Source organism: Canis lupus, chromosome 33 (assembly GCF_048164855.1).
Source record: "Canis lupus baileyi chromosome 33, mCanLup2.hap1, whole genome shotgun sequence".
In the NCBI taxonomy this organism is placed as follows: Eukaryota; Metazoa; Chordata; class Mammalia; order Carnivora; family Canidae; genus Canis; species Canis lupus.
Genome location: NC_132870.1, coordinates 7116082 through 7140172, shown reverse-complemented (window position 1 = coordinate 7140172; position 24091 = coordinate 7116082). Strand labels below are relative to the sequence as shown.

Genomic DNA, 24091 nt, shown 5'->3' with positions numbered 1-24091 from the left:
AAACAGTGGCCTCCAAGGCAGTAGAGACAACTAGCTTTCTTTCCTCCTGTCCCACCTCCTGACTTTCCCCACCCCTAACCCCACCCTTGCCAGCTACTACAGCACAAGGCTGCAGCCTCCAGCCAAGCAGTCGTACCCCTGGGGCTTCTCCTGCTTGGCCTGGGCTGCTGGCCTCTGTAGTTAACCAGAGTGGGGTGAGTATTACTGCAATACAAAATAATACCTTTCCGTTGTGTAACCTTTTGTCTTTCCCCTCTTCTTTCAAAAGAAAAAAAAATATTTAAAAAATAAACGATAGAACCAGTAAAATCTTACCGTGTAATTAATACAGGCCAGGGCAGAATTGAGTGGTACATATTCATCATTTGCCTCATTGAGTTTTTTGGGTTGTTTTTTGTTTTTTTTTTTAAGCCCATAAGTCTGCAGCATGCGGTTGTCTTTTAAATTCAACTTGGCAGTAGTGATTCTTAAGAGCCAAGGTAAATTGTAGCCTGTTTCTTTAAAATGTGCTACTAGAGATGCATTTTTAAGAGGGAAAAAATGTTCTTGATCATTAAAGAAGAAATCTTCGCATCACCATGAAGACTGATGTGTTTAAACAGAATATTTTAAATATTAAGTTGCTTCTAGAAAGTATCTTACTTTGCCATTGGTTTCAGGATTTGCTGTTGGAATTAGTTTTGCTGGTAGGGAGGCACGATTTCTACTTTCAGTCACCTTGAAGCTTATTATTATCTTATTGTCAGAATTAATGCTAAATGTCTCTGTTTTTATAAAACAAAAACAAGTGATCTGGCCACTTGTTACCTTTCCCAATTTGTTACATTGTTATTATCACCAATAATACCAAGTCGGCTTTCAGTATTTTCCTTGTTGAGGGAATGATTAGCTTTTCTCACCTACATGATTTAACGGAAGAGGAAAAAAGAAGCTTTTTTTTCCCTCCCTCTTTTGTCCAGACCCCTAAGGCTAGCACATTTCTTAAAAATGGCTGTTACAAGGGAGGTGGGGGTCGGGAGGTGGTATTGCTGACATCTAGATGTCTAGTCTAGAGACTTTACAATCATGTGTATGAAACTTAACAGTTTCTATATTCATGAATTTGTTCATTTTTCAAAAAAAAAAAAACAGCCATTGAGCATCCAGGCACTGTGGTGGGATTAAAAGTGGAATGGCCAGCACCAGCAGAGCTGTGACCCTGACTCCAATAGGGGAGAAGGACCTGGAAACAGCTGACCTGATGGGCGTCTTTAGACATCTTAAATGTACTGGAAAATGTACTTACGGTGTACTACCGGTCTACACCCTTTCATATGTAAATCAGCGTCAAGGCCAATATAATTATGAATATTTCCCTCAAGGATTTGCATTCATTTCAGCAGGAAGACTAAATATTTTTCTAAAATTTTCTCTCATTTATTTTACTTTATTGCCCTAGCTTTATTGATGCCCTAAGGAAATGCTTAGTTTACCTCCTGGGAGGTAACTGACCTTAAGAGCACTTCAATGTGTTAGCAAAATGTGGAGGAAGCCCAGCAGCCTGAACTAGCATCCCATATAGCCATCAGTTTTATTGAGAAATTAGCACTGAAGATTGCATTGAAGCTCACTTGAGTTTAACTTGGGGGAGTGAAAATGGAGACAAATGTGTGTGAAATTAATGGACGATGCTTTTGGTGTACAGACCATGCTCTAGAAAAGTATATCTGGAAGATTTTGAGAAAAAAAAATTATAATCAAGTGTTTGTATAGTCTGCTGCCTTTTGCCTGAACTAAATTTGTCAACATGTAAATGTTTCATGGTCACCAGTAACTGTATTTTCATGGAAGTTTTGAGATCTATTTATACCAAGTAGAGCACTCAAAACGGTTTTGCTGTTTTCTGATAAAGTATTGGATGGGTCCTGGTCACGTTCTATTTATTTATTTTTTAAAGATTTATTTATTTATTCATGAGAGACACGGAGAGAGAGGCAAAGACATAGGCAGAGAGAGAAACAGGCTCCCGGCCAAAACCCTGGGATCACACTATCACACTCTGAGCCCAAGGCAGATCTTCAACCACTGAGCCACCCAGGTGCCGCCCCAGCCCTACCCCCCCCCCCCCCCGCCGACCCCCACCCCGGTCAAGTTTTAAATTTAAGATACCACCCAAACTCAATAGCCTGCAAGCTTTGATAGTTGACTTTATGGCTAAGGACCAGCACTATCTTAGCCCTCTTTACTTCCATTACAATGGGGAAGATAAGGGTGAGGGAGACTCTTCCACTTACTTAAAGTAAAACAAAATTTAACATCACGTAACAAACTTGATTGTTTACCCAAAACTAACTAACTAACTAACTAACTAACTAACTAAATAAATAAATAAATAAAGTTTGGTGGAGATGTTCTGTACTGAAATGGATATGGCTATTGGCTGTAGTGACTTCCCTGGTAAAGGAGCTTTGGCCCACATTAGTAAAAAGGGCAAGTAATTCCAATTCAGATATGAGTCACAGCAATATTTAAAATATAATGCTATGCTTCATAGGTCTTCCAGTTCTTGTAGCCAAAATATTATCTGAGATATCTATGGGACTGCTGCAGTGTGGGTGTGACCAGATACCAGATAGGCTAAGCATGGGAGAGCCAAGCCCTGTGCAAGTCCAGGAGGTGGTGATACCCTCTTCTTTTGGGATTCCTCTCTGCTGAGCTCCTACTGGAGACGAGTTCTAGAAAGGATATGAGGAGAGAAAGAACAAAGGCAAGACAGGAGTCTGGGGAAATAGACCATTGCCTAAGTGAGAGATCTGGGTTTAGGTGAGGGATTTCAGGATATTTGCATATGAATTGGGACTTTTAAGTTAACTCAAAGATTGATTCACTCAGTAATATTTCAACCTTTAATTCTACAGACAGAAATAAATTGTGGGATGAGCTGGAACAACTCCAATTAAATTCTTTTTTTTTAGAGAGAAAGACCCTCTCTTTTTTTTTTTTTTTTTAAGGTTTTATTCATTCATAGAGACAGAGAGAGAGAGAGAGAGAGGCAGAGACACAGGCCGAAGGAGAAGCAGGCTCCACGCGGGGAGCCTGACGTGGGACTCGATCCCAGGTCTCCAGGATCAGGCCCTGGGGTACAGGCGGCGCTAAACTGCTGTGCCACCGGGGCTGCCCCCTCTCTGTCTTTTTTACACCAACTCCAGAGTCATTAACTAATCAGATAATGATTCTGAGCTGGAGCACAATGATTGAATGCCACTTCTCAAAGAGATGAACGCTTGCTCCCCGAGTGTCAGAAACAGCAAGTGGAGCAGCCTTCTCTACACTGTTGGAGAAATGGATTTATTGCCATATTTAGGAGAATATTCCTTAAAAAACATGGTCCTATCCGCAATTTTTTTTTTTTATTGGACTACAGGTAAGGATGTATGTCACAAGTTTCAATAAGGTTAACTTTGTATGGTGGATTAACAGATTTTTTTTTCTTTTGATGTTTTTGTGCTTTTTAGGGTGTCTTCATTGAACATTCTATTTTGGCTACATTTTTATAATTATACGTGTTTGCAGTCAAAATTTAAGTGGTAGGGGAAATTTGAATTGAGAGGAAATGTGTTTTATTTTTGTGTACAAGTCTTAAGGCTCCACTATTTCAATACTCAAATTTATCATTTTGGCTAGGCTTTCTTTAATACACTGATTTTCAACCCTCACCACACCTTGGAGTCACCTGGGAAGCATTAAACATATCCTCTCCTCTCGCCCAGACTAATGGGTCAGAATCACAGTGGACCCAAGTGGTTGGTGTTTTTAAAAGGTCAACTCTTTATGCTATGATTCCACGTTGCAATTCTTTGATCTCCATAGTACTGACCAAGATGTTAGTTACTTAAAATTGGACTCCAAGGGTGTTTTACTGCCTTCTTCTATTGTCACAGGGGGTAGGCTTTGCTAACACCTGATATAAGCATTTTCCAGGTTCTATGGTGTACAACTTTGGGACTTTGATCACTCCTATGATCACATGCAATTCATAAGTACATGCAGAAGAGGTATCTCTTAGCGTAACACTATCTGCTTCTTTTAAATAATCATCTAAATGCCAGTTGTAGCCTGTGTTGGCCATTCTTCCTTTCTCAACTTCACTATCGGTTACTTGGTAAAGCAGGCCCAGAACTTGTATCTGAGGAAAACATAGGCTTTCTTACAGATATACCTTTATCTTATCTCCATGTTGAGTTAGGATAGCCGTTAGCTCCCTCCGTGCTACACTAGGGTGCCTTCTATTCAGATGTGTGGCCTGACTGCATCATTTAATTTTTATAACAATACATTTGCTTTATATCCCTTTCCTGCTGCATATCTGTTCTTATGCATAATAAGCAGCCCTCATGGAGAATCTAAACTCTGGTTCTCACCAAAGACTTCCAATTCAGACCCATTGCTGCCCAATTTTTATCAAGTCCTAGCTGGTGAAAATATTACTCATGGAGGGTTGCCCAAGAATATACATCCACGTGTCTCTCTGAACAATCTACATTTTAAATCTGATTTTTTAATCCTGGATCATCCAGATGATCAGAGATAAGCAGTTCGCTGGGATCATTTTAGCTGCTCATAGATTGCCTTCAGTGATTCTGCTCCAGCATTGTGATTTAACCGTATATTAGGAAATATGTTCGTGAAAGTCACAGTTCTGTTTAGAGATACTGTTAAAGACTTGGACCACCACATGTCATATATCATCTCCTTTTTTTTTTTTTTTTTTTTTGAGGACCTTGATGAGAAATTTCTCTAGCTATCAATATGTTTTTCTTTTATAGACATAGTCAATTTCCTAAATGTTTGCATGCCCTCTGCTTTGCCTGGCAGGAAGCCCAGAACCTCATATGCAGCCCATGTCCAGCACTGTATGGGAACCTTAAAGGACATGCTAAATTTGCTCAGACTTTATTTTCCCTGTGACAAATTTCCTTTTTTTCTTTTTTTCTTTTTGTATCTTGTTATATATGTAAGTTTGTGAGCTGCTCAAATCTTCTTAAGAACAAGATGAAGGTATGAGTAAGTTTCTCAGTCTTGACACTGTTGGGCCAAATACTTTATTGTTGGCAGGAATGGGGGATTAAGTGGGGGATTTGGAAGGAAGAATGGGGGGGTGCATCCTTGACCTCCATCCACTGGATGTCAAGAGTAGTTCCTGGTACTGGGAAAGTACCTTTCACATGACAGATTTATCTACAGCTTTTAGGGAAGAAGGGCAAGAAGAGGTCAAAATGACCTTCAAGCTTTTGCCATTTTCTCAGCCTCCTTAATACATTCAACATGCTAAGCTGCCATATTTTAGGGTAATATATCCTGAAGCCCAATACTTACTTAGTATTTTCTAGGCTATGTGCAAGTCACTGTCTTTGGGGGACCCAGATGACTGAAACCCACTTACACCCTCAGAAAAACCTGCAAATGAAAAAAAGAAAACAAAGAAAAATATAAGTGCTCAGTTTGCACATCTCTGAATCTCATATCTGAAGTTAATGTCACTTCTGAGGGCTTTCCCAATGACCCTTGGGAGAAGAGAGTGGAGATACTGCTATTGGCATTTAGAGGAAAGGCAAAAACTGCCATTAGCATTTAAAGAAAAGATAAAAGTGTGGCTAGCACCCAGCATGCTGACTCCCTCACCCAATAGGCTCTCCAGCCCATCATGAGAGTGATGTGCAAGGTTGAACAGGAACAGGCAAATCCAACTTGGAGGATTAGGAATGGCTTCATGGAGGAGGTGGCATTTTAGCTGAGATATTAAAACAGGTAAATAGGAAAACAAGGGACAGGAGCTCACAGCAGGAACAGGATGGAGGGAATGCCTGCAAACTGGTGAGCATTGTGGCCTGACTGGATAAGAGAAAGAAATGGCAGCCAAAGGACTGAAAAAATAGGGTGAGTCCTTGGGCACCCTAAAACTGTTTAGGAACGAACAGGCATTCTTCCCCTAGAGCCATGTATGCCTGACAGCAGATTAACAATTTTAAGACAAAAGTAGCAAAGAAGCTGAATGAATTAGTTGATGGCAGAGTGAGAAGAGACCTGGGAGGATCCAGTGTATTCTATGGTTTTTGTCACCAATCCTCGCCTCAGTTAAATGTTTTAGTGAGCACAAACCTTTACTTCCTTGACAAAAGTAGGATAAAGGACTCCCCCAGTGTCAGAAAAATTCCCAGTTGAGGACTATCAAATATACAAATACTCCTGAGAGGGCTCTGAATTTAAGGATTACCAAGCATGAGCACCATTTTTAACCAAAGGGAAAATGTTTTGGAGTGGCTTTTGGTGATAGAAATGATTTAGCTTCAATTAGGAAATGCCATAACTTCAATGATGCACAATTGTTTTTAAACTTACATGTAATATAGTTTTCATTGTTTTGGCTAAAATTTCAGAAATAATGTGATTGGTGGTATATTAGTCAAGGATCCTATTATGATACAGGCAATACTGCATTCTGTAGGTGATCCAGATAACTGTCTCCAGATACAGATCAGACCCAGGACTAACAGCAGGCTTGCTGTGATGCTTCTGGGTGGGGAGAAGCTCAAGAGGGAATTCTTTGGGAGGAGCAGGATCTGAGTGTATCTGGGGAGGCAGGGTAGACTAGAAGCCAGATACTGGTAAGTGAGGAACCTCCTTTCCCCAGTCCAAGTCTATAAAGAGAAGAGCTATATTCTCAGCTAAGGCCTAACATGGGGGCTTCAGTAAATTGGGCAGAATGCCCAGCTCCCACTATTCCATCACCCTGGGCAGTGACCAGAGGCTTTTTGTTTCAGATATTATTTAGTTTAGATTAAGAAATGTCATTTTTGGGGGGCACCTGGGTGGCTCAATTGGTTGAGCATCTGCCTTCAGCTCAGGGCGTGATCCTGGAGTCCTGGGATCGAGCCCCACATCAGACTCCCTGCATGGAGCCTACTTCTCCCTCTGCCTATGTCTCTGTCTCTCTCTGTGTGTCTCTCATGAATAAACAAACCTTTTTTTTTTTTTAATTTATCTTTTCAACCATGCATAAATAATCATTTTTAAATTTCCTGGTTTGGCTAAAATTTCAGAAACGACTTTGTAGAAGAGGAAAAATATGTTAACCTCTATCCTTCCAAATTCTTGACTAGGGGCCCTGAAAGAAAAGACAGATTAAGGAGAGAAAAACAAGAAAACAAAGAAAAACAAACAAAAAAAGATTACACATATATCTCATATACATGGGAGGTATGCAGGAAAATGAGTAACTCTCAGAAGTGGCTTAGAATTCAGACTTAAGGATGGCACTTGATGTGAAGAGCACTAGGTGTTATACTATATGTTGGCAAATCGAACTTCAATAAAAACAAATGAAAACAAAAAAGAATTCAGGCTTAAACCAGCTTTAGCTAAAGGCACTGGACAGAAAATGTGGGGGAAGCCAGTTATGAGAAAGGGAGCAGGAAAATAAAGGCTTGTCATGCAGATTTAAATCCATACTTTTTCCATTGATGAGTCTCTTGTGGTATAGAGTCATCCCTCTACTCCTGATAGGAGAGGGGGGCACTTACAAATGGATATTTTTTCCCTTATAAATGTAAATTACCTTAAAGGATAAGTTTGACTCTGTTTTCAGAGCTTCTCCTATGTGTGCTGTTTCTCAAAATAATGGATTCAGAATAACTCTTATGCCATAAAGGCATATTTTAGAATGGCATTTTCTGGTCTATACACAACATGTACAGAGGCAGAGTCCCCATGTGTTGCAGAGATTGCAGAATTCTGCTTGCGATGCAAGGTGGTAGGACAACTGGTTCCAGATGCAGACTCAATCCCTGCACTAAAAGATAGGCCTGCTGGAGGCTGGTTGGGGGCTGAAGAAGCTCAAAGTGACTCAAAGCGGGGCCTTCCCAATTGACTTTATTTACTTTGCTTTTCCAGAAACGGGTTGCCTACAACCCATGGAATGGTCTGGTAGGCAGCTGAAAGCCAGAAGGAAATGGACAGAGGAGAAAGGAGGGATGGAAATAGAGGGAATGAGGAGCCTGGGGAAACCCAAGGAGAGTAATAGCCATTTGGTGGATCCCATCAGCATAGCTGAGACTGGTTGAGAGAAATGGAGCCCATGCAGGCCCTGGGGCCAGTCAGTGGGACTCCTCTAAAGATAGGACCTGGAAGATAGGACTTGGTAGGTTGGAAGAGTCTGGACTTTGGATTCAGCTCACCTGCCTGGGCACCTGGCTATGCTGCTCCAGGTATTTGGTTTCAAATTAGGAGAAAAGATTGTTATGGGGCTAGAATCTCATCATGTACCTAAGATTGCTTAAAATGGAAACTAGCAGTAGAAACTGCTCAAGAAATTTCAGTTTCCTTCCTTTAACCATAAGTAAAGCAATTGCATTCCCAGAGGAAATGCTCTTGTAAGAATTTAGATAGAAATCATAAATCATGGCCACCGTTAGTGTCCTTTGGCGTCTGCTCATTCCCTGGGGGATGGGAGACAGCTTCCTGCACAACTTAGGAAATCTCCATTGTTTTTGGCCTCCCTCATGCCAGTTCCATTCCTGTAAATTGGAAGGCAGAAACTGCCACCATATTTTCTAATTTCAAAGTTATTCCCCAAACCCTCCAGATAAATGCAGGATGCCCAGTTAAATTTGAATTTCAACTAAAGAATGAAAAATGTTTTAGTATTAGTATGTCTCAAATATTGCTTAGGACTTATTATTCAAATTTAACAATCTTCTTTATTTTTTCCTAAATATGGCAATTCTATTTAATCATTTAACCATAATTTCTGTTTTTCTCAGTCTTAAGCCTAGGCTTCCACTTCCCAGATTCTGGTAGCACTCTATGGGTAAAAAGAAAGATGATGGCATCACCAGGTATTGACAAGGACATGAAGCAAATGGAACTCTCATCCATTACTAATGGGAATGTAAATTGGTACCACCATTTGACAATACTGTTTGGCATTATCTACCAACCCCAGGACCCAGCAATTCTATTTCTAGGTGTAGACACAATAGAAACACATACCTGACCCACCTAAAGATATGTACAATAATGTTCATAGCACTACTGTACCATTCCTAATAGTCCAAACTGGAAACAATACAATGGTAGCATGGATGAATAAGTTGTGTTATATCTATATGATGATTTATTATATGTCAATGAGAATAAATGAATTATTGCTACATGGTTGCATCTCACAATCCTAATTTTGAGCAAAAGAAGCCAGACACAGAAGAACAAATAGTGCATATAATTCAATATATGTAAGGCTCAAACACAGGCAGAGGCAGAGGGACTTTCTAAGAGTAAGGAGGGCTTCTGTGGTGCTGATAATGGACTTCTTAAATCAGGCTGTGATTACAAGAACTGTTCACCATTAAATTCATCAGTAATGCTTATGATTTCTGCACTTCACTGAATGTATATTGCACTTCAGTTAGGAGTTCACCGAAAGAGTTGAGGTATATCCTAATGGGGCTTTTTTTTTGTAGACCAACGTGGTTGGAAATGCCTCATTGAGTATACGTGTGGTTTGCTTTATTCACAGAACTATGTGTTAGATCTGTGGGAAAGAACTGTAAGACATCTATCTGCTAAGATGATGTGAAAGACCTAATAGTCACATTTTTAAAATCTTAGATATTTGCATATCCCAACAATCTGTACAATCCTAGGGTGTGATAGTTTAGGGGTGAATATGATTTGAACTCATTCATGTTTAGAAGGTGTCTGAATTGAGAAACAGACAGATCCATCTACTCTGATCCTAAATGTGTCCCTAGAATAAAGAAATTGGATTCTAAAGATTACAGGTGGGGAATTTTTGAAGTGTGTTCATATTTCACTTGAAATCAAAGAAGCCCAACTGAAAGAACTCCGGATTGATAGTGACAACTGTATTGAACAAAAGTTCTTTTTAAAAGGGCTATTCTGAAGATTATGATTCTGACTTTGGAAAAACTACAATGATGGGCAGTGGAAGGAATCACATGTAAAATTCCTTAAATAAAAATTTATTGACTTTAAATTTTAAAAAAAAAGAAGTTGGGTGACAGGCACTAATGACATTTGATGGGATGGGATGAACACTGGGTGTTATACACTATGTTGGCAAATTGAATTTAAAAAGTTTTAAAAATAATAAGTTTATTGAAAGAGAAAAAAAATAGAACTGGAGAGTTACACTGTCCACATAGGAACAAGAAGCAGAAGGAAGAGAAAGAGGCAAGTGGTGGAAGGGGAGCAACTGGCAGGATAAGCAGGATTTCAGAATAGGATATGAACCAATCTATGGGGAAACTGGGTAGTGTCATGATCCCTGAGTTCTAGCCTTTGAAACATTGTGAGTAGGAGGCCAAGTGTTAGGTCCCATTCCTTACAAGGACTGCTTGTCTGGCTACTATAGCCTCGGTTTCTATACCCCTAGAAAACCGAATCAAATACCTTTAGAAGCCCTCCAAAAGCTCAGGTGTCATGAGGCTTTTGATGTTTTCTAACCATGTTTCTCACCTTAGCACTGTTGTTGATATTTGGGGATAGAACATTGTTTGCTGTGGGGGCTGTCCTGTGCTTTGCAGGATGTTTAGCAAAGTCTCTGGCTTCCACCCACTAGAATGACAATAGCACCTCACCCTTGATCATGACAACCAAAAATATCTCAAAGCATTGGCAAATGTCCCGGGGGGGCGGGAGGGGGGCGGAATAATCCTAGTTGTGAACCAGTTAGCTGAACCTGTATGGTGGAACTCTAAAGGACGTTTTTGAGTGACTGCTTTCAAAACACTAAAAATATCTACCTGGATAAAGAAAGACACATGAGCACACACAGACACACAGACACATGACTTAAAAGAAAGCAACATTAGTCACAAACCACCTCCCTGTGGTTCCAAAATTCACCTGGGAAAGGATAACCTAAAATATGCTTACCTTTTCTCCCTGAGCAGGTCTGGCTCACTTTAGCTGGCCAAGGTTCCCAATCCCAGATTGGGTGGAAATAAGCATAACTGCTTTAGAGTCCCAAGAAGTGAATTCAAATCCCAGCCTTGCCACTCTGTCACTGTAGGCATGTGACTTACTTTCTGTTTCTTTCCCTTTCATCTGTGGCCTTATAGAAGAAATGCCCATATCCCATAATATACAGGAGAGTGTAAAGAAGGGTAGGGGATTCTACTGATTTCCCTCCAGGGCCAAGTACTCACTTTTATGTAACTACTACTCATGAAGAATGTATCCCATGCCAGACATCACTCTAAAGGCTTTTCAAATATCTAATGCTCCTGACAGTTTTATAAGCCACTTACTGTGCACTTCACAGATGAAGACACTGAGGGACAAGGTCATTAGCTAATGATTGGAAAGCTGGAGTCTGTGGCCAGCATCAATGATGGAAACCACTGGATCGTGCTGACTGGTCCACCTTCTCATCTTTGGGTTTCTATAATGTTTCCTGTGAGGTGTCTTCATGTCTTCTTCCTGAAGAGACTGGGAAGAGGATACAGAGTAACACTCAGTCTTTGAGACAAGCCTCATGTCCTCATCTATAATTTTTTTTTTATTTTATTCATCTATAAATTAAGGAGGTTGGACTAGTGATCCTGACCTTTCCCTAGCCCCAGCATGTAATCTCTTTGCCTCAGTTTTCATGTCTACAGTAGAAAGCATATTATCAGCCTTCATTGTCTGAGTGCTTTAGTCTGCTGGAAATATTAAACAGAGATAAGTGTCAACTAGAGATGAAGCATGAACACACTTTGGAAAGCAAGCGTAAACCATTATCATATTGGCAACATATCACACTCAGGTTTTTCCATCCATGTTCTTGGCACTTAGACTCTTCTTAGACTCTCTCTTTCTCTCTATATATATATATATAGTGATTTGCAGTTTTCAAAATGTCTTCACATAACAGGATTTTGCTTGAGCCTGCCAAATACCAGCAATGACTAAACCCAAGTTTTTAGATTCCTACCCCATTGCTCATTTTATCACCACACTGTGTTAGCTTTATGGAGCTGTGATCCCAGGCACTGCCTGATACTGAGTCAGGTGTATGACCTATTACTTAACATTTAGCCTCAGATAGACACAAGGGGGCATATGTCCGCTCACTGCCATACAGAAAACACAGTGTTTAAAAGGCATAAGTCTATTGACATAGTCTCATCACAGTAATACAACAACCCATGAGAAAAGTGGTACTATAATCATTTTAAAGGTGTCAAAATTGAGGAGCAGAGAGGTTAGTTTACTTGTCCAAGAACACACAGAGGGTGGGAAATAAATTTGAACCCAGTTCCTAATCATGATCTAGACACTGAGTAGTCAAAGTGCGGGCCAGTTGCCAGCAGCACTGCCACTGCAGGGGCGCCTGGATGGCTCAGTTGGTTAAGCATCTGTCTTCGGCTCAGGTCATGATCCTGGGGTCCTGGGATCAAGCCCTGCATCAGGCTCCCTGCTCAGTAGGGAGCCTGCTTCTCCCTCCCTCTCAGCCCTTCCCCCTGCTCTTGCTCTCTCTCTTTCTCAAATAAATAAATAAAATCTTAAAAAAAAAAAAAAAAAAAACAAGCCTCTGGCCCTATTCTGGACCTAGTGAATTAGGTTCTACACTCTAAAAGGATACTGAGTCCTGTGCACAGGACAGTAAGAACCACTGCTGCTCAGTGTAGAACTATCCACATACAGAAGCACAAAATCTATAAATAGACACATAATATATGCATACAGACATACACTGTAGTGTGTTTTGTAAACATTTTACTTAAAGAACAGGAATTTAGGGGTTTAAGAACAAGTGGCAAGAGTCCCTGTGTTAGATTAGAAATTAATTGAATTAATACAAACAGTACAATGTAGGATAGATGTGATTTGTGTGTAGAGTAATTACAGCCTACACCCATTTCAGGATTCCTATCAGAACTGATTCTCGAGCCTCCTCACTGGCCTTTTGTCTTCACACCAAGCACAGCAAATTTTATACTTACTGTAAACTGCTGACCACACAAAAAAAATGTTTCCAGGGTCTGCAAAGGGTAATGAAACACTGGAAGAATAGTTAAAATATAGTCTTTGCTCTGGAATAATTTTTAGGGTTGGAGTCTTGAAAAGAACTTTAGCATAGTTTTCCATCTTGATACATTAGCTAAACTGATTTGTTTGGTTATGCAAATTTTTTCACCAAAAGCAATGTTTCTTCTAAGAAGTAATTTTCTATTAAGAATATAGTCATACTGGCATATTTTTCTTTAATGATACACACGCAGCAGCAACAGCTACTTGTACATTTTGTGTAATGATTTTCCCAGTATATATTTTGAAGGTATTGGATAATTCACCTTCAGGCCAGAAGTATATCTGTAACATTCAATATTATACACAACATTACCTGTGCAATTTATTCAAATTTTGTGACTATTTTTCAGATAGTACATTGAGCTCACAGCATGTGCCCACTCTGATAAGACGGTAGTAGAAAAGATGTCATAGTCCTCCTAAATAATCAGAGAGAAGAAAGATCTTTGGATTCCAGTGAAATGTTTATCTAGCCCAATAGTTTCAAATGTAATCCCTAGTGTGATGTGACAATAATTATGGAGCCTTCTCAATTTGGTTGTTTTCCCTTTGTGTCATAAAGCAGGTTCTTGATAATAAATATCAGAGGTAGACTTCTAAGGCAGTCAAAGTGCCCTGGCTCTTATTGTCCCATGATTATTCCATAATCACCTGTCGGGGAAATCAACTGATGATAGCCACGCATGTCAGTGTAGACAAAATCAACCAGAACAAAGAGCAGGGCAAGGGAGGAGCTAAGAAGAGGACTGGGAAGGGTGGAAAGAGAGTGAAAAGACCAGTAAGCAGTGGTCTCCAGAGCTGTCTACATCACAATCACCTCTGAAAACTTTTACTTGCCAGGGTCTACCCCAGCTCCTGAATCAGAATCAAGTATGTGTGTTTTCAAAAAAAAAAAAAAAAGTATGTGTGTTTTCAACTAAGCACTAGGGATGAGCCTAGTGCACAGTCAGGATTGAGATGTACTCTGGGAGCATCTTTGACTTGGGCCTTCCCTTGCTACATGGAGCAGGTGGACAGATAATGGGACTGGATGTTTCCTCGCACCTGATTAAGGGAAGTGTTTGACACGAGCAGGGGTCAAGGCTCCAGAGCACAACACATGGTTAGATATGAAGCAGTACACAAGAACGTTTTAACATCAGCCTTTTTGAAACCAAATACATTCTCCGGAGTTCTGACTGGGTAGAGCTTAGGAGACTTCATTTGATCCCTGGATGAAATCTGAAAAGTATAGGCCCCACTTTGTTTGAGAGACACTATTTCTTAGTGGTTTGGCAACTACCGGACTTTTCTGTGAAAGCTTAAAGTCTTCCCACCATTTTTTTCAGATTCTTGCCTGACAATTTCACAAAAAGAAGTTAATTTTTTTTTTTTTTTTAAGTAACCTAGGACATCTGTTAAAACTTTAGCTATCAGGATGCCAGTAGCAATTAGGCAATGAGGACTGACATTAGCTAGAGGCATCGGTGTAATGACATCTTTCTGGAGAAGTAAAGAACTCTATCTCACAAAGTTCTCAAGAAGCAACTGAGATCATGTCCATGCAATAGTGTTGTAAGAGTCGTTACAAGCAGTATTAAATAAAACACCTCATATGCAAAGTAGACATTGTTCAGGATGGTTGTCTTGAAAATAGAAGAAAAAAAATCATCTTGCAGATTAAAAGAAAATAAGATCAGAACAAAAGGGGCAACAAAATCCCCCCAGAAAACCTGAAAAATGAACCCTCACTCCACTTCCTTGAAATTTCTAATTACCAAGTATCAATAATAGACTGTTACCTATGTCTTGCTAAGTTCGTTGAGTGTGGCCAACCCTAATCAGGAGAAGTGTGATGAAAGTCCTCTCGACTAAAATTTACATGATATCCAACCAACACAGGTAGGGGTTAATACTTTTTTGGTTTTGTTTTCACAGGCAGTGCCTTTTGGAACTTAGTCTTAAAAATGAATCCAGTTGTTTCGCAGCCAGGATATGGTACAGCAGGGAGTATGATGAATAGCAACTGGCAAACTGGCATGTTTGACTGCTTTGATGACCTGGGGATTTGTAAGTGTACCTACTTATTGCTTCTCCTGGACTCTAGGAGTTCAGGTTCCTGACCTAATAGAACTCGTCTACTTACCCTGTCACTGAGCTTCTGCTTTACTGTCCAACTCGCAAGCCCATGGGGTGGATTCAACCACCAGATGTGTTTTGTTCATCCTATACTTAATGAGCTCTCTTCAGATAGCAATTTAAAAATACTAGGAAACATATAAAAGTCAGATTTCACATAAAAATCTGACTTTCCATTCTAGATTGCCAAGTTCTTTCGAAAATTGGAAAATCTGGAAAGACGAGCCTTCATTACATATGGCAGAGTTCAGCTGCTGCTTAGCATTAGCTGATCCCACTAAAAGTGATTCTCATTCTACAGCTTGCCATATTTATTTGTGCCCACTGCTGTCTCTTTTGTGTTTTTTCCAATCTATTTCACTCATTCTACCTGCATGACCTTGAGTTTGTGATCCTCGTCCAGACCAATTGCCTTTTGCAGTTTTTCACCTCTTATATCACCATGCTCTTGACACGTTGCTCTAGCTTGTCTTCTACTCACCTCTACCTTTTCTGACAATGCTGTTCTGTGTTTTCCAGCTGTCAGTGACATTCTTGCAACTCTTCTCACTGTTCCATCTCAGGAAGCACTGCAGGCTTTTAGCTTTACTCACTTCAAACTACAAAACACACTTTTGCGTGAGAAATTTTTTCTTATTTCAGAGTCTCATGCCATATGGGTTACAGACGTTCTCTGTGGGGGCTCATCTTGACATTGTGTGTGAGAAACAGCCTCCTTTTTTTGTGTATGATGGAAGTTGCAGTTTCTTCGGAGATCCCTTCTGCTTAAAAACAATCAGTTAAAAAACCACAGACTCTCTTATCTAGGGTACAGCCATACCAGAACTCCACCCCAGCACTTTGCAAAATAGACTTTTACTCCGAGCATATTTGAGAACAGTTTCCTGTTTGTTGTCATTTTCTTAGGCCCTCTTTCCTACAGAAACTCTGTAAAGTGAAATTGCACTCAACTTTTTAAACAACTGATACCAACGTCCCTTAATTTCTGCTTGCTTCCATCCTCATGATGATGATAGAGTCCTTTTGCCCGAATGACCATCTAGGATCTATTTCCTCTCTTTGTCCCTGATGATTTCTTCACTCGGTGTTTCCTGACCCTCAATGCCCTCCCAGTTTTTAGAGGGCTTCTCAGACATCCTGACGCCACAAACTTCCTCTGCAAGCATGACCCGAATGTCACAAGCGCAGGGAGGAAAGATAATGCGAACAAGCTGAGATTAGCAAGGCATGAGCTTCTGCGATTAAATCTGACCTGGTGTAGTGACTCACGAGGTATCCCCAATTCCTGGACAGATGGCTCTAGAAGCAAGGCCCAAGGAGCCAGAGGATGACGTTGTCTTCTCCGAGTGCCCATTAAGGCCACTTTCTGAGCCAGCACCTTGTCTGAAAGGGGTGTGATTTCGTTGAGAGTATGATGACTTACACTCACTCTTCTGTGTGCCCTCCCCCCGCACCCAGGCCTCTGTGGGGCTTTCTGTCCCCTGTGCCTTTCGTGCCAGATCGCCTCCGACATGAACGAATGCTGCCTGTGCGGAGCGAGCGTCGCCATGAGGACCTTGTACCGGACGCGCTTCGGCATCCCGGTGAGTCGCCCGTTGCCCCGCGAGGCGCCCAGGGCTCCCTGGGGTCCAGCGCGGGGCTGCGATCGCCCTCCTGGCCTTGGCACCTGGACCCCGACCTTGTCTCCGCTCCCGGCCCAATCGGGGCAGGGACTCACAGGACTCACAGGAGGCACCGTTGGTAAGAACATCTCACCTGGCCACCTGGCGGCAGGTGTGCCGAGGCGCGCAGGGGAGCCTTGGAGGGCCCGCAGCGCTCCGGCCGCTTTGCCCCGAGGCCCACCCGCGGCTCTGCCAACCTGCAGCCTGCAGCAGAGTCTGTTAGGGCGCGGCCGCCTCATAAGCCAGTGCTCATTCATTCAAAAGGGATTATTGAGCCTCCAGACCTGGCTCCGTCCTAAACTGGTAGGCAGGCATTCAACGAGGGGGCTGGCGCGGGCACGGAACATGTGGGGTGCTGCTCTTCTGGGTGCCAGACACATCCCAGTGAACAAAGCAAATGGAAAGCCCTGTCTGCATGCATGTAGCTTACATCCTTTTTCTCCTTACTTTTTTGAGACCTCTATTTTAACAGACTCTCAGACTAAAAGTCGCAGAAAGAACACAACAAAAAAAGAAAACGAATTCCTGAATACCCTGCACCCACGTTCCCCCAAATACATTAAAGTCTTGCCACCTTTGTGTTGTTTACTCTTTCCTCTACCCGTTTGCCTATTCTGTTTTTCTGAAGCATTAATAGGAAATTACAAACTTGATGTCTTATTACCTCTATTACAGCATGTATTTCTTAATAACAAGAACATTCATTTATATGACCATAATACAACGATCAAAATCGGGGATTTAACACTGATACAGTGTATTAGCTAATCTGTGGATCTTATTTAAACTTCACCAATTAACCCAATGACATTCTGTGGATGAGAAGAAAATCAACCTGCGATCACACATTGTGTTCAATTGTCATTCCTCTTTCATCTCCTACAATAGAAATAGTTTCTCAGTCTTTCCTTGTCTTTTTTTTTTTTTTTTCCCAAGTACAGATCAGTTATTCTGTATTTTCCCCCAATTTGGTGTGCCAAGTATGTCCTCATGGTTAGACTTGGGTTTTACATTTTGGCAGATCCTCCACAGACCTGATGTGATATTTGCTGTGCTTCATACCGAGAGGCACATGACATCAGTGTATCCCATTATGATTGTTTACATTGATTACCTAGTTAAGATAGTGTCCACCAGGATTCTTCACTATAAGGTTGCCATTTTCCCCTTTATAATGAGTAAGGACCTTGTAGAGAGATAAAATACCCTATTCCTCATCAAACCTTGATCCACTAAGATTAACATCCATTGAAGCGTCTCACTTGAATCAATTATTACTATGATGGTTGTTAATGGTAGAGCTTACACTCTAACAGGAGAAGATCACTACTGTGTAACCAAGTAAAAACCTTATAGGATACTGGTAAGGTGGTACAGAAAAAAATAAAGAAGAGGAGTAGAGAATGTTGAAGGATTCTAATGTTATTATTTTTTTCAGTATCATAAAATATATTTTTATCTAAGCAAGATTTATCCCCTGGGATGCAAAGATGGTTCAATATCAGAATATTCTATTTATAGATTCAAAAAAAGAAAAACCATATGATCAGCTCAGTTGATGTCTGAAAAACATCAACAAAATTCAATAACCATCCACATTTTAGAAAGGGAGTTTTAACTTTAAATCGGGTTATCAGAGAAGGCCTTGGTACAAAAGTAAAAGGATGGGAAGATGACCCATCTGAGGAAGAGCCAGGCAGAGGAAAGAGTGTCACTCAAGGCTTTAAAGGAGTATACCTGGAATGTTCCAGAAACTGCAAGGGGCCAGACAGGCAAGAATCAAATGAATGAGGGGGTGGGGGTAGGATGTCATAGAAAAAGATGACATTAGAGCGAGACTTAGAAACTCTAGGCCTTTGAAAACCATTGAAAGAACTTTAGCTGTTGCCATGAATGAGCAGGGAAGCCATTGAAATATTTTAAATAAAGAAGTGGATGGATTCCTATGATGGATTCTTTTCCTGGAAACTGCCCCCATAGGAACAGAAGCAAGTTATTAATCTCCCTAAGCCTTGACCCCCTCACTGATACATAGTTACAATGACACCTCCCCTTTGATCATGTAGCAAGAGTCATGTGAAATGATGTATGGAAAGGGCATAGCACAGGACCTGGCATGCAATAAGTGCTCAGTAAACAACTATTTTTATTTTTGTACTTTTCTCAGAGAATTACTCAGCCACTTCCTCAGGGCAGAGGTGTGTTCAGGGCCCTGGCCTCATTTCTCCTGTGTACTTGCTCAGCCTCCTGACTTGCTCAGTGCTCAAGGCTGCTTTCATTCATGCTACCTTGTAAGGCAGCATAACACACAGGGGTTCTTAACCTTGTGCCTGGACCTTGAACTTCCTGAATTGTATGCAAAGCGCATGCATGTGTACTTATGTATATGGTATGAGGGTGTGAGGGTAAGGTTCTCAAAGCAGCCCAAGACCCCAACATGGTACCTAGGAAGGGGCACTGAGCTGGAACCTGGAGATAAGGGTTTGGGAACAGCTGAGCAAATAGCTAACTTTTTGACTAATAAATCATGTGATGGCATCAGTTTTCTCACCTGTCATGAGGAAGTTGTGCAAGATGATTTCTAGGCCTAAGATTCTAGATATAGTAGGTTTCCTAGACACACAATGAAGCAGTTTATTTATAGGCAGTGTATCTCTATTTCTTCCTTAGAACAGACCTAAAAATAATTCCCAGGACTGGTTTGTATCATTCAGGCTCTCTGCTTTGTTTTCCTTTCACATCCATGCAAACTTTTGTGGGGCTGCTACAATGCAGCCTCTCTGATCTGCTGCCCTTCGCTTTATGGATACATCCCTTTGGGCAGGGCAGGAGAGAAGGAGGAAGAAAAGAGGCAACCATTGATTGTACTACCATAAGCTGGGGTATTATCTCACCTATATTTGCTCATTCACTACTGGCAAACTCTTGTGGTTGAGGAATTGTTACTTCCCTTTGTAAATATGGAAACCATATCTAGAGGTCACAGAACATGTAAATGTTGGAATTTGGGCTCAAGGTTATCCTAACTCCCAACAGTCTGGTTTTTCCAACATTACATCTTGCCTTCCTGAGAAGGAAGCCAGCCATGTACCCTAATTCATTCATTTATTTGTTCAGTGATTCCTAAATAGTGCTCATAACAAGACAACTTCCAAACAAGTGAAGCACCAGTTCATTTAACCAAACAGAGTAATGAGTGCAGAATCTTTATTTCTGCACCCATTTCTTGAAAGGGTGTTCTCTGGTCAAAACAATTCTGTCTTTTGTTAACTTCAGCATGGTATAAACCTATAGCTCATTTCTTCTCACTGTGAACAAGGAATGATTTTTTTCTTCTCTGTATCAACACTGTGTAATGTACTTAGAATCAGGGTTTATTTTCTATAGGTTTCCTAGGTTTCTCAACAAATAATAATGGGGATTTTTTTCTCCCTGAAAGCTAACTGGAGTAATAGACAGGTATAGATGTGCTGGAACAGCCAAGTAATTAGATCCTCATCAAATAAGAATACTTTCTTCCTTGGGACATATTATAAGTGTTTAATAATGCTGGTTTAATGAAGGCTTAAAAGATAAAAAACATTAAAAGTAATAATGAATTAAAACCAAAAAAATAAGTACTATAAGTAAAGGTTATCAGGAAAAAGAGAAGACAAGGGACAAAATTATTCTTCTCCAAATATTTATTTAATTAATTAATTTCTTTTAGAGAGGGGAAAGGGAGGGGAGAGGCAGAGAATCTCAAGCTGACTCTGCACTGAGTGGGGAGCCCATGGGCTCCATCTTGACCTGAGCTGAAACCAAGAGTTGGACACTTAATTGACTGAGCCACCCAGGCACCCCAAGTACTGAATTATTTTCAAGTTTGTACCCATTCTTCCATATCATGAGATCACAGCATTAGATTTTTTAAGACTGCTATTTGTTTGCTCTTTTGTCCCACATGCTTATTCTGTTAGATAACAATCAAAATCACTGTAACAATGGGAAAATTTTGTGTGTGTGAAACATAAATCACTCATAATTTCACTTTTTAGAAGCTCCTGATTATACACCACCCCTGCCCCACCCCGTGAGCTCACACTGTAAACTGGGAATTATAGCAAACTTAATATTTTAAAAAAATAAGCCCTGTCAAATAATGGAGTTCAAAATTATTTCCATCTGTCAAGATACACTGTAATAAAATCGGGTTATCAGACTATAACTCCCTGGTTCACCCAGTGCCTCCTGCAACCAGAACAGGAGTCCCTTCAAGGGTATGTTTCCCAGAAGGTCATTGAGGATCCAAATGGATCCTTCTATTTAGAGGGCCCTCAAATCCTTGCAAAGCACCCTATTCTATGGCTTTCCAAACAATATTCATTCTTTTCCCCAAAATTTATGTATCTCCCCTCTGCTCCAAACTTCCTCCATTGCAGAACTTGAGAGATGTCAATGAAAATGGCTAGAGGGATACAATGTGGGCCTTGGTCTGGCTCTGCTCTCAAACTACAGAAAAACTGGTGCATTTTACAGCTGGTTTTAAAGGGAAGCATTTCAGAAGAGATGCTAAAGGACAAGAGCTATCTTGAACCAGGAAATCATTTGAAATTGTGTTATACTATGGTAAGAGCACTGGCTTGATAAAAGAAAGACCAAGTGCAGCTACCACTTTGTTATGTAATCTGAGCAACTTATTATACCCATTTTTCTGATGACCAAGTGAAGGTAAATGAGAATTCTCAAGATAAACCAGTAGCATAAAATATACCTTTTAAAAAGTTTTAAAAAGCTATACAAATACGAGGAATTGTGTGACTATATTTATGGGCTATATGCTGATCCGCTGTTTGTTTTTTAACAGGGATCTATTTTCAGTGATTTCCTATGGCTGGGATGTTTCCCTCTATGCACCCTTTGTCAACTCAAGCGAGATATTGAAAAAAGAAAAGCAATGAATGCTTTCTAAAAGGCACTTGGTAAGTTGGTGGGAATTGTTTGATTTAGGAATATCAAAATGAACTCTCAATAACATCCTTTATTTCTTTGGTCCTCTCTCACAAATACATGCAACATCCCTTGCAAAATGGAGGACAACTCATTTTTAATTGCTAGCCTACACCAACAGTTGGTAGTCAGCCTCCATGGGTTGAAAGGGCTAAACCTGGAAGGATAGGAAAGAATTTGAAGATTTGTTAGGTTGTCTACCACAGGAAGAGTGGCTGTGTGAGGTACCAAATGAACATGCCACATATGAACCATGTGTATGTTAACTAGACCATGATTTTTGGTAGTCAAATTATGTGTGCGACCAGACATTCATTTCCCTAAGTCTAGTTCCTAGGTCTGCTCTACCAACACTAACCAAATGAGGTGTTATACTAAGTGTGATTATGTAATGTGCCTAGTTCTGTGTTCTTGACAACACCAGAATATTAACATAATAATCCTTCCTCCAAAGTGACAGGAAGCTATTTAAATCTCTATAAAGTGGGGATCCCTGGGTGGCTCAGCTGTTTAGCGCCTGCCTTTGGCCCAGAGTGCGATCCTGGATGAGTCCCACGTCAGGCTCCCGGCATGGAGCCTGCTTCTCCCTCCTCCTGTGTCTCTGCCTCTCTCTCTGTCTATGATAAATAAATAAATAAATAAATAAATAAATAAATAAATAAATAAATAAATATCTCTATAAAGTTAGTGTGGACCTTTCATCCAAAATTCCCAAAGCCCCCACTATGAAGAAGAGTTACTGACTTTTTGGTGGCTATATTGTCAAAGTTGGGTAACTGCTCAGTTACCTATTTCCTAGCTCCCCTGGTTACATTTTTTATCTGAGTACCTGTTTCTCTCAGACAAATGAGTAATAGTTTACTTGTCCTGTCTTTCAATCTCTTATTGCCAAGCCCTGTGGAATTTGCAATCAAAGTTTAGTTTTCAGTTGGAAATGGCTATTATCTATAAAATCCTAGCTCCCATCAGGTCCTTGGGAATGTTTGCTCAGGATGGTACATTCATGTGTATGATAAATTGTCACTGGCCCAATCTGTCTCTTTCTTAGCTATTTTGCCACATACCTTACAAAATAAAGTCCTTCTTCATTTTAGTTCATTTCATGTTTCATTTTCATACCATTTTAGTATCCTAGCATTTGTCTTCCGATTGTTTTAATGGCTTCCCTCAAGAACTAACGTGCTTTATTCACTCTCATCCAGAGTCCAGATCACTCTTTTTCCTCCTTATACTCTACCTCCTGAGAATTGACTGTTGTCTCTCCAAGCAAGGACATTTGTTAAAAGGCCCATATTAACAATGACTTGGAATCTGATGTCAAAAAGTAGTCCTAGAGGAAGGAGGATGTGACAGTTTACTGTTGTAGTTATCCAGTTAGTGACAAAGATCGTTTGGTATTCTCTGCCTCTTGGAGACTCTTACCTTGGCATGGTTGATGATACATGGACATTTGTTAACAGAAGCTAACTTTGCCAATCTACAGAGCATTCTGTTGCCAGTTCCCTCAACCACCTAGCAACAATGCCTGACACCTAGTAGGCACTTAATAGATATTGTGGAAGAACAAACCAATGCAGCTTTCAAGCAAGGAAGCATAATGAGGCTGTAACCTAGGAAACTCCTCTGAACCTTAACTGATGATTGTGACTCTTTCTAATACATTGTGCTGAACCAGGGGCCATGGTTTGATGTAGATTGCAAATATGTAGCAATTTGGCAGTAGGGGAGGAGTAGAATGGAAGTTTTGATATTCGAACAAGATAATGTAAAGAAAGACGAAACTGATAAATCCTAATTTGTTCATTCATTTATTCTCTCTTTTCTTCTTTTTTTTTTTTTCCTGATTTCTACAGGTCACATTCACAATGTGGTGAAAGAAATGCTAGAATGATATACTACATCTGTTGAGTGCTATCTCACCCCAAATCTTAGAAACTAATTCAACTAATCCTGTGGTTTCCAATGGCTTCAAGACATTTTTAATTTCTAGTTTATTTCAGAAGAAATATATTTCCAGTGCTGTTCTGGATGACTGCTATTAAAAAATTAATGTCCTTGGGGCACCTGCATGGCTCAGTTGGTTAAGCATCTGCCTTCAGCTCAGGTCATGATCCCAGGTCCTGGAATCAAGCCCCACATCAGGCTCCTTGCTCAGGGGGAAGCCTGCTTCTCCCTCTCCCTCTGCCTGCTGCTCCCCCTGCTTGTGCTCTCTCTCTCTGTCAAATAAATAAAATATTTTTAAAAAA

At 40.5% G+C, this 24091-nt stretch overlaps 1 protein-coding gene, 1 long non-coding RNA gene and 1 other non-coding gene across 7 annotated transcripts in view; 2 read left to right on the top strand and 1 right to left on the bottom strand.

Moving 5' to 3' along the window:
- The window catches only part of LOC140623442 (uncharacterized), a 24292-nt gene extending 7338 nt beyond the window's left edge, over nt 1-16954 (bottom strand). Inside the window, exons 1-4 of one of the 4 annotated variants that reach the window (XR_012023058.1) lie at nt 15677-16954; nt 11310-11490; nt 5356-5436; nt 2609-2714 (exon numbers count right to left, since the gene is read on the bottom strand). This is a non-coding gene — a long non-coding RNA (uncharacterized lncRNA). Of the gene's footprint in view, nt 1-2608; nt 2715-5065; nt 5437-11309; nt 11491-13390; nt 13497-15676 lie in introns of those variants that run through there. The other 3 variants (XR_012023060.1, XR_012023059.1, XR_012023057.1) reach the window with 3 other exon arrangements.
- The window catches only part of LOC140623441 (placenta-specific gene 8 protein-like), a 26626-nt gene extending 2535 nt beyond the window's left edge, over nt 1-24091 (top strand). Inside the window, exons 1-5 of one of the 2 annotated variants that reach the window (XM_072809875.1) lie at nt 37-194; nt 14995-15126; nt 16654-16778; nt 21703-21817; nt 23699-24091. In XM_072809875.1, the coding sequence (XP_072665976.1) occupies nt 15024-15126; nt 16654-16778; nt 21703-21807 (333 nt within the window). In that variant the 5' untranslated portion in view covers nt 37-194; nt 14995-15023 and the 3' untranslated portion in view covers nt 21808-21817; nt 23699-24091. Of the gene's footprint in view, nt 1-36; nt 195-14994; nt 15127-16653; nt 16779-21702; nt 21818-23698 lie in introns of those variants that run through there. The other variant, XM_072809874.1, reaches the window with a different exon arrangement.
- LOC140624080 (small nucleolar RNA SNORA18) lies at nt 9462-9594 on the top strand. Its single transcript, XR_012023615.1, has one exon. It is a non-coding gene; the product is annotated as a small nucleolar RNA SNORA18 (small nucleolar RNA).